Source organism: Cherax quadricarinatus, chromosome 2 (assembly GCF_038502225.1).
Source record: "Cherax quadricarinatus isolate ZL_2023a chromosome 2, ASM3850222v1, whole genome shotgun sequence".
Taxonomy (NCBI): Eukaryota; Metazoa; Arthropoda; class Malacostraca; order Decapoda; family Parastacidae; genus Cherax; species Cherax quadricarinatus.
This window is the reverse complement of record NC_091293.1, coordinates 82,400,691-82,415,219: the sequence shown is the minus strand read 5'-3', so window position 1 is coordinate 82,415,219 and position 14,529 is coordinate 82,400,691. Positions and strand designations below refer to the sequence as shown.

The window sequence follows — 14,529 nt, the reverse complement described above, 5'->3', positions numbered from 1 at the left end:
ACTATAGGCCTGTTAGTATACTCAGTGTGATGTCCAAACTTTTAGAGAAGGTGGTATACTTTCAAGTAGTTGAGTATCTTAATGACAAAAACATTCTCCATAGTTACCAGTCAGGTTTTAGGAGACCTCATTTAACCCACACTTTACTCATCAATTCGATGGACTACCTGAGAACTGTAATGTCACTAGGGAATTTTATAGGAATGGTAACCTTAGACTTGCAAATTGCCTTCAATACAGTCAACTTTAATATATTATGTTAGAAACTACAAGCTATCGGAATGAGTTCTGTAGAGTGGTTTAAGTCCTACCTGAGCAACATAAGAACATAAGAATGGAGCAACACTGCAGAAGGCCTACTGGCCCATGCGAGGCAGGTCCTTATCAAAACGACCTCTACCTTAAGCTACCCAAGAAATAACTCCCGTACCCAATGACACCAATCAAACCCAGCCCCTCCCACTCATATATTTGTCCAGTCTCTTCTTAAAGCTACCCAAGGTCCTAGCCTCTATCACCCAACTGGGAAGACTGTTCCACGCATCTACAACTCTGTTAGAAAACCAGTACTTACCTATGTCCTTTCTAAATCTAAATTTATCCAACTTAAATCCATTATATCTGGTTCTTACCTGGTTCGACACCCTCAGTACTTTATTAATATCTCCCTTGTTTATGCCCGTCATCCACTTATACACTTCATAAGAACAGCAGGAAACAAATTGGCAACAGGAAACAAATTGTCAAGATCAACAACACAGAATCAGAACCCCTACTGATAACATGTGGAGCTCCTCAAGATAGTACCCTGGGTCCTTTGTTATTCTTGTGTTATGTGAACAACATGCCTATCAGTGTCAAATGTAAGCTTCTGCTGTACACAGATGATAGTGCTCTGTTAGCATCAGGTAAAGACCCACAAGGCATTGCTAATGTACAATCACTATAAACATAAATTGAAAAAGGTAAATAATTTTAATGTCAGTGCAATGGGGAACCTATTATTACAGTAAATTCAGTGAAATATCTGGGAATTCCCTTTGACCCAAGTATGTCAGGAAAACTAATAGGAAGCAATATAATAGAGCAAGTTCCTCTACAGACAGACACAGTGTCTACCAGCTGAGGCTCGCAGGACCCTATGTCTAGCTCTCATGCAATGTATTACAGACTACTCTTGCTCTTCATGGTACTCTCCCTTAACAAAAAAACTGAAACATAAGCTACAAATCACCCACAACAAAATGGTGAGATTCAATCTGGACCTGGGTCCAAGAGAGCATGTAGGCCAGAATGAATTACAACAGCTGGATATGCTGAATGTTGAAGATGAGTAAATCAACTAAAGCTAAATTACGTTTATAAAATTGCTCACAACCAGTGTCCCCAATACATGTATCTTACTGCCAATTTTGTTAAGGCCGGGAACCAATGCAATTATAGAACTACGGGAAGGGAGAACAACTTTGCAGTACCTAGAGTCAGTGGTCAGGCTTCACACATTTTTCTACACAGCAATAAAAGAGTGGAACAGACTGCCTGCACATGTCAAAGCCTGTCCTAGTATGAGCCAGTTCAAGAAGAGAGCCAAAATGTACCTCATGAATAAGGTTATAGAAAGGGAGGAGAGTGATTTCTTGTATGAAAATAACTAATATTACCTCTCCCCTCGTATATCTTCTTTTATTGTAACTGCTTTTACATAGTTAAGATACTTACTTTTTGCTGATGATACTGTGCTTATGGGAAATTCTAAAGAAAAATTGCAAAGATTAGTAGATGAGTTTGGGAATGTGTGTAAAGGTAGAAAGTTGAAAGTGAACATAGAAAAGAGTAAGGTGATGAGGGTATCAAATGATTTAGATAAAGAAAAATTGGATATCAAATTGGGGAGGAGGAGTATGGAAGAAGTGAATGTTTTCAGATACTTGGGAGTTGACGTGTCGGCGGATGGATTTATGAAGGATGAGGTTAATCATAGAATTGATGAGGGAAAAAAGGTGAGTGGTGCGTTGAGGTATATGTGGAGTCAAAAAACGTTATCTATGGAGGCAAAGAAGGGAATGTATGAAAGTATAGTAGTACCAACAATCTTATATGGGTGTGAAGCTTGGGTGGTAAATGCAGCAGCAAGGAGACGGTTGGAGGCAGTGGAGATGTCCTGTCTAAGGGCAATGTGTGGTGTAAATATTATGCAGAAAATTCGGAATGTAGAAATTAGGAAAAGGTGTGGAGTTAATAAAAGTATTAGTCAGAGGGCAGAAGAGGGGTTGTTGAGGTGGTTTGGTCATTTAGAGAGAATGGATCAAAGTAGAATGACATGGAAAGCATATAAATCTACAGGGGAAGGAAGGCGGGGTAGGGGTCGTCCTCAAAAGAGTTGGAGAGAGGGGGTAAAGGAGGTTTTGTGGGCGAGGGGCTTGGATTTCCAGCAAGCGTGCGTGAGCGTGTTAGATAGGAGTGAATGGAGACGAATGGTACTTGGGACCTGACGATCTGTTGGAGTGTGAGCAGGGTAATATTTAGTGAAGGGATTCAGGGAAACCGGTTATTTTCATATAGTCGGACTTGAGTCCTGGAAATGGGAAGTACAATGCCTGCACTTTAAAGGAGGGGTTTGGGATATTGGCAGTTTGGAGGGATATGTTGTGTATCTTTATATGTGTATGCTTCTCAACTGTTGTATTCTGAGCACCTCTGCAAAAACAGTGATAATGTGTGAGTGTGGTGAAAGTGTTGAATGATGATGAAAGTATTTTCTTTTTGGGGATTTTCTTTCTTTTTTGGGTCACCCTGCCTCGGTGGGAGACGGCCGACTTGTTAAAAAAAAAAAAAAAATACTTACCTGTTTTTAACTTTTAAATATAAATAATAATTATCATAAGGACCTCAATGTAAATAAGTCACTGACTTTTTTTGGGTTATACTAGATTCTCTACACATACACTGCTATATATGATAATGTAACTGTATTTGTGTATACCTAAATAAAATTAGTTACACCACCACTACTACTTCTCCCTCTCTTGGTCCCGTCTCAGTTAGCTCACCTATATATACTGGCTCCCTCTCTCTTTTTGTTAGTGTGACTTTGTAAATGATCCAAATCGGACAGAAACGTACAGGTTATTTGTGTATTATAACTATAATTAAGTTGATGCAGGTGCCTCTAAGTATCACTCATCACCACCTCCAACACCATTGTTTAAAAAGCTGGCGATTAAAACATTTACACAACCTTAGTTCATAAAATATAAGAACATACTTCCCTGAGACTGCCATGTGACACAGACATGAGATGAACCTGTCTCTGCTTTTAGAACCCTGCACCTGATTACCAACAACTCTTTCCAACCCCTATATATAGCCTATACTCTCTCCTATTTCTCATGTAACTTAAGCAATCAAAGTCCCAGGAACACAATGTTTTCAATAAAGCCAGTCTTCATGTATACATTCATGCCCATTTACCTCTCTAGTGGTGGGCAATCATTTGCCTTACTACAATAAATGTTGGAATGTTTTATTTATTATCACACTGGCCGATTCCCACCAAGGCAGGGTGGCCCGAAAAAGAAAAACTTTCACCATCATTCACTCCATCACTGTAAAGTTTTTCTTCTTCTCTTTTTTAGTAAATGTCTACAGGAGAAGGGGTTACTAGCCCATTGCTCCCGGCATTTTAGTCGCCTCATACGACACGCATGGCTTACAGAGGAAAGATTCTTTTCCACTTCCCCATGGACAATAGAAGAAATAAAGAAGAACAAGAGCTATTTAGAAAAAGGAGAAAACCTAGATGTATGTATATATATATGCATGTGCGTGTTTGTGAAGTGTAACCAAAGTGTAAGTAGGAGTAGCAAGATATCCCTGTTATCCAGCGTGCTTATGAGACAGAAAAAGAAAACAGCAATCCTACCATCATGCAAAACAGTTACAGGTTTCTGTTTCACAGTCATCTGGCAGGACGGTAGTACTTCCCTGGGTGGTTGCTGTCTACCAACCTACTACCTAGAATGAACATCAAAATGAACATCAAAATTATAACATTTGCACCAAGAGAGCTGGGAAGCACATGGCAGTCCTCTTGCCCACATATTGATTTTCTAAAATAAAAAAAAAATAAGGGTATACCAAGAGCATATGCCACACATAGGTGTCTGAATATTTATAGCAAAATATTATGTTAATTGTGATTGCACTATTGATATAATAAATAAAATATGAATAGAGGTACTCAGGTTAGTGACATGCGAGGACCACATTGCCCAAATACAGTACCATACTGCATATGTACCTCATTTTCTTCTACAAACTGTCTCCGGTTTTGACTACATCATTCAGGAAACAACAGGTTCACTGAAATAAGCTGTAAAATATAATAATTTGTGCATTAATAAAAACCAAAATACGTAAAACTTGATTTCTTTTAAGATTTCCATCCCATGTGAATTATTATTATAATCAAAAAGAAGCGCTAAGCCACAAGGACTATACAGCCATCCCATGTGGAAAAACACTAGTAACTGATAATATTTGTGAAAGACCCTCCTGTTAAAATATTGAGTTGCAAAATCTAAGCTCATAAATTTGGAAGGATTCAAATTCATTTTATTACTGTACAATATTTACTTATAAAACTTCATTGCAGCTAACTGGTGTTCCCAGAATCTCTTAATAAATATTACTTTGCTAACAACACGCTATAAAGCTTTATTCTGAAGCCCTGAATATCTTGTATGATCCTTGAGATAATTATGACCCATGCACTGCAAATTCAGAATTTTATTTCATGTCACTCTATTCAAGCCATGGTACCATGGTATCAATGTGTACAGATACCATTACATTACATTTAATATTTGGAAAGATAAAGAAAAGTAAATACAAGCATGAGTTTGTTAATCATTATTATTATTATAATTATTAGTCATTATAGATACCTAAGACCCTCCTTTTTTTAGCATGTTATGGAAGGCAGCTCCCTACCTCCACATAAGTGGGAATCACTGTAATGATGAGAGCATAAAATAATAGTTCACATCTCAGTCACTGTCTGATAAGTCAGAGTCACTGCTGCATCTATTTTTTCTGCTTAGATTTTTGTGTTCTTTCCTCTTTTGCTTTTTCTCCTTTTGCTTTTTGTTTTTCTTGTCTTTTTTCTTTTTCTTCTCTTTTTTATATTTATGTTTGTCTTTATTTTTGTGCTTTTTGGATTTTCGCTTTGATTCTTTTTCGACCCATAAGGACTGCTGCTTAGTCACCATGTTGTGTCCTGTCTCAAGTGTCTGCACCACAGCTGATGCTGTACTCGATGATGACTTGATCATCTGAAGTCTATTCTTTAGGTGTACTGGAACTGGAGGTCCATACTCATCCTCAGAATCAACTGATGAATCACTATCTATTTTCTTACTGCCAATGATACCTTCCTTGACTCTGTCTGTCATGTTGACTGTCTGATCTTGAGTGGCATGAATATCAGTATCCCTATAACTGTTAAGTTCTTTGAAGTCAATATTGGCAAAAATTCCCTCAGCAGGAGTAATTTCAGTAGCTGCAGAAATTTTTCTACGATTTATAAAAAGTGGCTTTGGCAAACCCTCAGTGTCCCCAGTGGAGTCATCTTTCTTTGGTTCAAACCTGCTTATACGAACTCTCTGTCCATCAGGTCTCTTAGCAGTAACTGGATCTTTGACTGTATCTATGACACTTTTACGTTCCCTTGAAATTTCTGAGGAATTGTCCACAGAGGTTGACATTACAACTCTGCTATCACCACTGTCCATCTCTGATCCAGATATATTTTTAGCCAAACAGCCCAGAGAATTTTCTGCCTTAGAGGACTCCAATTTATGACTAGATTTAAGACTAGATTCTTGTTGCCTTCTAAGACTCGTAGGTTGTTCCTCCTCACTCTCAGAGTTAGAGTCAGATCCTGAGTCTTGAAAGATGGCTTTAAAAAGATCCATTGTAGGTGGCCCATCCACTGGAACCTGAAAAAAAATAAAGTCTAAATAAAATAGTTCTAACTGCCATACAAACACCTGCACAGTATTTTTACAAATTCTTTTTCATATTTTTAATGAGTTATCAAAGCAGTAAAATTTTGGTTGTTATTGTTATCCTACATTTCATTTTTTCAAAGATAAAAATATCTCAATGTTTTCAATAACAAATTAAGACAATATAGGAGGACCTCATATGGCTCTTAACCCTTTCAGGGTCCATGCCGTAGATCTACGGCTTTGAGTTGAGGGTCCAAACCACAGATCTACGCCACAAGCTCAGCTCACTTTGATAAGCTGTGAGCGGTAAATTTGGGCCTAGATATGAGAGAATACATCTATGTGGTATGTGTGCACCACATATAACAAATCCTGCAGCACACAGTGCATAATGAGAGAAAAAACTGAGGCCGTAATTTTCGATTAAAACAGAAACTTTGCAGTTTTTTTTTTTATGTTTTTTATAGTTGTATTTGCAATTTCTTGGCCTCATTTGATAGAATGAAAAATATGTTACAGAAATAGAGATGATTTTGATTAGTTTTAGTACTGGAAATGGCTTGAAACTGAGCTCAAAATAGAGGAAATGTTAAATTTTTGCTGATGTTCAAGAGTAAACAAATGACCTCACACATCTAATACACACCAGCTGGTGGGTCTAATATATGTTCACAAATGTGGTGATATTATTTATACAATTATTACAACATTGCATAACAGTAAATCTTCTATTTTCTTGTTTTGAATAAAAATTCATTATGTGAATAAAAAATCAAAATGGAATTCATTTGTAAAGCCTGAAAATGTAACTAATGAACAGAGGAAATGTTAGTTTAGTGCCAGGAATGCCTGCATTGTTTATTCTGAACCCTGTTTTGAAATTGGAATATTTTGAACTTTGCGTTAAATTGGCCAAATTACCATTTTCCGATCACTTTATTTTGTAGTTGAAGCAGTTGATGTGGCAATTTCTTGTGCTCAATCGATAGAACAGAAGTAATACTAGTGAAATAGCTAAGAATTTGGTTGACTGGAATAATGTAATTGGCCTAAAATGGGAGTCAAAGTTGGCAAAATCACCGATGCATAAATATCGCTGACACATCAAAATTCGCGAGAGTATAAATTCGTCAATTTTCCATCAAATTTCATACTTTTTGTTTTATTACCTTCAGAAAAAGATTCTCTACCATTTCATAAGAAAAAAATAATTTTTTTTTTTTTTAAATTCTTGGACCTGGTGCACACTTTGAAATTTGGCCTCTGGACCCTGAAAGGGTTAAGTTCCCAACCCTGTACAGCAAGTGAAAATTGCCGGAAGGTGGAAAAGAGCATTTTTTTTATTATCAAACGTATGTTAAACACCAGATAACGTGTTCACACTATCATATGTTAAGCATAAAAAAAAAAACAGATAAAAAAGAAAAATAAATACACAGTGTACATACAATACAGTGGTACTTCGGTATATGTCTGCTTTCGAATAAGTCCAACTTGGTATACATCCTGTTTGGATGTGAAAATTTTGGCTTGGTATATGACCTCTGTTTGGAATACGACTCGCGTGCTAAAACTTGTATGGGTCAAAATGAGTCATGACACTGTGTGCTACCCTTGTTTACCTCTCTCTTGAGACAAAGCCAGGATATTGTCTCTCTGAGCAGATCCATGGGTCTGGATGTGAGTGATGGTGATGTGGAGGAGTTAGTGGAGGGGCACAGGGAAGAGCTGACCACTGAGGAGCTGCAGGAACTTGAGGAGGAGGAGCACAAGACTAAGATGGATGCACTCTCTTCAGGCTTGGAAGAGGAGATAGAGGAAGCCCCTACTTCATTAACCCTTTGACTGTCGCGGTGGTATATATACGTCATGGGAGATACCGTGTTTGACGTATCTATACTCATAAATTCTAGCGGCTTCAAATCAAGCGGGAGAGGGCTGGTAGGCCTACACGAGAGAGAATGGGTCTCAGTGGTCGGTGTGCACCCTGTGAAAAAAATCTGGGACTCAGCGGTGCATTGTGGGAACGCCATCTTGGTAGTCCATTTTCACCATGCCTCACGGTAAGAAGTTCCTCACTCCTCGGCGGATTGGAAGTCTTTTATTCCCAAGTGATAGCTCAAACAGTGATGATAGTGTCAGTGAAAGTGAATTCCCTGGTTTTGAAGCGGGTGTGACCGAGAAAATTACCCAGGATAACATAATTAGTGATGAAAACCCAGATGACCCACAACCTTCCACCTCTGGTGCTGGGCCGGCTCGTTCATGTTCACCTGTACCAGGACGAAAGAGGAAACTATATGTGAGCAGTGCAAGTGATAGTGATAGTGATTTCAAGGTTATTGAAAGCAGTTCTAGTTGTGACAGTGAGGGTGAATATTCCCCAGTGAAGCGGCAGCATATACGACGTCGCATGCGGTCTGGTAGTGTGCCATATGCTCTTCCAAGAGGAAGGAGTACATCTCAGAGCACATCCCGTGGCCCTACACCACGTCCTGATAGTGAAGATGACGATATTGTTACGATGGGTATAAATGATGTGAGTGAGGCAGCAGGCGGTGGTGGTGATAGTGATGGTGGCATGAGTCATGTGACAACAGCAGCGGGCCACGCTACTACCCGCGCTGCTGACTCTGCACAACTACAACCAGCCTCACCCGACCCCACACTCCCACAACCACAACCACAACCTGCACAACCACAACCACATTACAATATCCAGAACGCACCAGCTGACAGCATCTGGGATTGGCAGCAAGATGACGGGTTTGTTCCCAATCCCCATGACTTTGATGGAGGACAAAGTGGAATACGGCCATCATGTACACTTGGGAACAATCCCACTGAACTGGAATGCTTTCAGTTGTTCTTCGATGAACCCCTGATGGACATTGTTGTCAGGGAAAGCAATACATACTATGAGTACACCATGGCAAACACTATTCTCTCACACAATACACAAATAACCCGCACATAAAAGACAGAAGCTTACGACGACGTTTCGGTCCGACTTGGACCATTGACAAAGTCACACTAACAGAGGAGGAGCAGGACGGCTATATATAGGCAGGAAGAGGTGGAGGTAGTAGTAGTGGTAGTAGTAGTAGTAGTAGTAGTACAAGAATTGTATATAATACCGACAGGATGAAATGACACATGCACAACACCCGGGCATCCCCACCGTAGACGTTTCGCCATCCAGCCAGCCACTGGATGGCGAAACGTCCACAACAAAGACAACCAGACGCCGCACATGTGTCTAATTTCATCAGTAGATGTAGTAGAAGAAGAAGAGGTAGTAGTAGTGGTAGTGGTAGAAGTGGGAAATAAGGAAGACGAGCCAGTCAAATACAATATAGCCGTCCTGCTCCTCCTCTGTTAGTGTGACTTTGTCAATGGTCCAAGTCGGACCGAAACGTCGTCGTAAGCTTCTGTCTTTTATGTGCGGGTTATTTGTGTATCGTTCCAGTCACGGTATTGTGCCTTTTTGTTATTTACTATTCTGTCACCAAGATCACGCCTACACCAGTGGAAGGACACAACTGTGACAGAGATGTATCTGTTCTTTGCCACAATAATGCTTATGCCACATGTGTATAAGCATACTGTCAACACATACTGGGCAACAGACCTCCTGATTTCAACCCCTGCTTTCAGTGACATCATACCAGTGAATAGATTTGTGTTACTGTTACGTATGTTACACTTTTCAGACAAAACCAGGCCTGACAGAAGCGACAGGTTATATAAGATCAGATGTGTGTTTATGTACCTGAAACAAAAGTGCTGTATGTATTTTTATCCCTCCAGGAAGCTTGTTATTGACGAGTCTTTGATTTTGTTCAAAGGAAGACTCTCATTCAAGCAGTATATACCAAGCAAGAGGAAACACTTTGGTATAAAGTTATTTGTTCTGTGTGATTGCAAAACTGGTCTGGTTTTGGATATAATTGTGTACACTGGCGGTAAAATAATGGAAGATATCAGGAAGTTAATCATAGAATTGATGAGGGAAAAAAGGTGAGTGGTGCGTTGAGGTATATGTGGAGTCAAAAAACATTATCTATGGAGGCAAAGAAGGGAATGTATGAAAGTATAGTAGTACCAACACTCTTATATGGGTGTGAAGCTTGGGTGGTAAATGCAGCAGCGAGGAGACGGTTGGAGGCAGTGGAGATGTCCTGTCTAAGGGCAATGTGTGGTGTAAATATTATGCAGAAAATTCGGAGTGTGGAAATTAGGAGGTGTGGAGTTAATAAAAGTATTAGTCAGAGGGCAGAAGAGGGGTTGTTGAGGTGGTTTGGTCATTTAGAGAGAATGGATCAAAGTAGAATGACATGGAAAGCATATAAATCTATAGGGGAAGGAAGGCGGGGTAGGGGTCGTCCTCGAAAGGGTTGGAGAGAGGGGGTAAAGGAGGTTTTGTGGGCAAGGGGCTTGGACTTCTAGCAAGCGTGCGTAAGCGTGTTAGATAGGAGTGAATGGAGACGAATGGTACTTGGGACCTGACGATCTGTTGGAGTGTGAGCAGGGTAATATTTAGTGAAGGGATTCAGGGAAACTGGTTATTTTCATATAGTCGGACTTGAGTCCTGGAAATGGGAAGTACAATGCCTGCACTTTAAAGGAGGGGTTTGGGATATTGGCAGTTTGGAGGGATATGTTGTGTATCTTTATATGTGTATGCTTCTAGACTGTTGTATTCTGAGCACCTCTGCAAAAACAGTGATAATGTGCGAGTGTGGTGAAAGTGTTGAATGATGATGAAAGTATTTTCTTTTTGGGGATTTTCTTTCTTTTTTGGGTCACCCTGCCTCGGTGGGAGACGGCCGACTTGTTGAAAAAAAAAAAAAAAAAAAATCAGGAAGTTACTGGGTATCTCTGGTGATGTGGTTAGAACAATGATGGAGCCATATCTTGGTAAGGGGCATATTTTATATACTGACAACTGGTACACAAGCCCTATACTCAGTGATTTCTTGCGAGTGAACATGACAGATGTGTGTGGCACAGTGCGTAGAAATCATAAACATATGCCTAGGTTCGATGCTGGCAGTCGTAGAGGTGAAGTGCAGGTGTTTGCTGCCAATGACATCATGGCATTTCGGTGGCATGACAAACGTGATGTCACACTGCTGACTTCAGTTCACCGACACGAAATGGTAGACACTGGCAAGCAGAATAGAGAGACCAATGAACCCATTGCAAAACCTGCAGCTGTGATGGATTACAACCTCAATATGCGCTTAGTGGACAAATGTGACATGCAGATTGGGTTTGCTGACTGTGTTCGCAAGAGTTATAAGTGGTACATAAAACTGTTTTTCCATCTTCTTGACATTTCCATGCTGAATGCTTATAATATGTATAAGTTGAAGACCAAGAAGAAACCCAAATATGGTGAATTTTGTTTGTCAGTCATCAGACAAATAATATTCAAGTACCAAGAAACAACACCTGCAATAGACCAGCGCCCACGAAATTATCAACACATGTCCTCTCGTCTGAGGCCTGGTGGTCACTACCCCATACCACTGCCTGCTACTACTGCCAAGAAAAATGCTCAGAAGAGGTGTTTTGTTTGTAGACATACCACAAAACGCCCACAAAAACGCAGAGACACTCGTTTTATGTGTGAGGAGTGTAATACACCATTGTGCTTATTTTCAAAGAATTCCACAAGCTGCAGCACTTCTAGAAAAGTGTCCAGTGATTGTACATATGTATATATATTATAAAACAATCGTAATAAACATTTGTTTACATTGTTTGTTTGTGTAAACAAGTTTTAGCAACATTATAATGATACGAGTGTTTTTGCTATAATTGTGTTACATTCAACGAGTGTATATTTGAACATTGCACAATAATTTGGTCTCACAGGCCACAAAAGTTATGTGAAAAAATAAAATAGTGAAAAAAACAAGAAACCATCGAATACAAGTAAATCAAAGTTTACCGGGTGAGCGGTAGTCGCCGCTGTTGCCGCTCGCAGATCAATTTCAGCAAACTTTAGGACTCTATATCTCGGTAAGTACTGATGGGAAAAATTTTTTGGGGGGACTAAAACAATCAGAAAAATAATCTTAACATTTTCATAAGAAAAAATAATTTTTTTTTTCGAATATTTTGCGACACCAGGAGACACTTCAGGATTGGGCCCTTCGACAGTCAAAGGGTTAATCAAGGAAATCTTTGCCAAATGGACAGACATCAAAAATTTTGCAGAGAAATACCACCCCAACAAAGCACAAACAAGCCATAATAGCATTGTCTGGAATGACCAGACAATGTCACATTTCTGAAATATCCTGAGGAGAAGGCAGAAGCAAAGTTCTTTGGACAGATTTTTAGTAAAAGTCGAACCTGGTGAGCTTCAACCAAGTCCAAATAGAAAAAAAAGACAGAAAAGAGAAGAGGACTCTCCTTCCAAACAATAACATTTCCTCCTCCTCCCTTCTCAGCACTATCCTAGTAGGCATTCAACTCTTTTCAGCAAAGTCAAGTGAGGTTAAATTTTCATTTATTTCATCTGATTCTTTTGTATTTATGTATGTATTTTAGTATTAAGCAGTGTTTAAATTATTTAATACAACCAATACCAATAGGATTTTTTCATGGGAATGGATTAATCATTTTCCCTATATGTATGTACTTATTATGGGAAAATTTGTTTGGAATACGTCCTGTTTGGTATAAGTCTAAGGCCCTGGAACGGATTAAGGACATATACCGAGGTACCACTGTATTTACCTTAAAATACTGTGCTGGTTGCTCTTCCTTTATGTTACTGCTGTAAGAAATTGGCAGAAAAGTGGTAAAAGTACCAAACATAATGAACAATGGCTCAACTGAAAGCCAACAAAAATGTGGAACACCGAAAAGAGGGAGCTGGATATGTGAGGCCCTCCTGTATATGAAAAACTTATTTGTAAAGCTTGCCAGCAATTTAACCCTTTCAGGGTCCAGACCCCCAATCTGAAACTTGTCCAGTCCAAGAATTTAAAAAAAAAAAAAAATTTCTTATGAAATGGTAGTAAGTCTTTTTCTGAGGGTAATTACAGTGAAACATGTAAATGAACAGTATTTAGATAAGGCTAAAGAGGTCTTTGTGGCATTTATGGATTTGGAAAAGGCGTATGACAGGGTGGATAGGGAGGCAATGTGGCAGATGTTGCAGGTGTATGGTGTAGGAGGTAGGTTACTGAAAGCAGTGAAGAGTTTTTACGAGGATAGTGAGACTCAAGTTAGAGTATGTAGGAAAGAGGGAAATTATTTCCCTGTAAAAGTAGGCCTTAGACAAGGATGTGTGATGTCACCGTGGTTGTTTAATATATTTATAGATGGGGTTGTAAGAGAAGTAAATGCGAGGGTCTTGGCAAGAGGCGTGGAGTTAAAAGATAAAGAATCACACATAAAGTGGGAGTTGTCACAGTTGCTCTTTGCTGATGACACTGTGCTCTTGGGAGATTCTGAAGAGAAGTTGCAGAGATTGGTGGATGAATTTGGTAGGGTGTGCAAAAGAAGAAAATTAAAAGTGAATACAGGAAAGAGTAAGGTTATGAGGATAACAAAAGCATTAGGTGATGAAAGATTGGATATCAGATTGGAGGAAGAGAGTATGGAGGAGGTGAATGTATTCAGATATTTGGGAGTGGATGTGTCAGCAGATGGGTCTATGAAAGATGAGGTGAATCATAGAATTGATGAGGAAAAAAGGGTGAGTGGTGCACTTAGGAGTCTGTGGAGACAAAGAACTTTGTCCTTGGAGGCAAAGAGGGGAATGTATGAGAGTATAGTTTTACCAATGCTCTTATATGGGTGTGAAGCATGGGTGATGAATGTTGCAGCGAGGAGAAGGCTGGAGGCAGTGGAGATGTCATGTCTGAGGGCAATGTGTGGTGTGAATATAATGCAGAGAATTCGTAGTTTGGAAGTTAGGAGGAGGTGCGGGATTGCCAAAACTGTTGTCCAGAGGGCTGAGGAAGGGTTGTTGAGGTGGTTCGGACATGTAGAGAGAATGGAACAAAACAGAGTGACTTCAAGAGTGTATCAGTCTGTAGTGGAAGGAAGGCGGGGTAGGGGTCGGCCTAGGAAAGGTTGGAGGGAGGGAGGGGGTAAAGGAGGTTTTGTGTGCAAGGAGCTTGGACTTCCAGCAGGCATGCGTGAGCGTGTTTGATAGGAGTGAAAGGAGACAAATGGTTTTTAATACTTGACGTGCTGTTGGAGTGTGAGCAAAGTAACATTTATGAAGGGGCTCAGGGAAACCGGCAGGCCGGACTCGAGTCCTGGAGATGGGAAGTACAGTGCCTGCACTCTGAAGGAGGGGTGTTAATGTTGCAGTTTAAAAACTGTAGTGTAAAGCACCCTTCTGGCAAGACAGTGATGGAGTGAATGATGGTGAAAGCTTTTCTTTTTCGGGCCACCCTGCCTTGGTGGGAATCGGCGGGTGTGATAATAAGAAAAATAATAATAATAAAACAAAAGTACGAAATTTGATGGAAAATTAATGAAATTA

At 39.7% G+C, this 14,529-nt stretch overlaps 2 protein-coding genes across 6 annotated transcripts in view; one reads left to right on the top strand and one right to left on the bottom strand.

The window, feature by feature from the left end:
* The window catches only part of CaMKI (Calcium/calmodulin-dependent protein kinase I), a 919,698-nt gene that overhangs the window by 596,977 nt on the left and 308,192 nt on the right, over positions 1 to 14,529 (top strand). The window lies entirely within an intron of this gene.
* Positions 4,897 to 14,529, bottom strand: part of LOC128684401 (G patch domain-containing protein 1) — a 90,689-nt gene continuing 81,056 nt past the window's right edge. For both annotated transcript variants that reach the window (XM_070089380.1, XM_070089376.1), the window contains exon 15: positions 4,897 to 5,999. In XM_070089380.1, the coding sequence (XP_069945481.1) occupies positions 5,049 to 5,999 (951 nt within the window). In that variant the 3' untranslated portion in view covers positions 4,897 to 5,048. The remainder of the gene's footprint in view (positions 6,000 to 14,529) is intronic.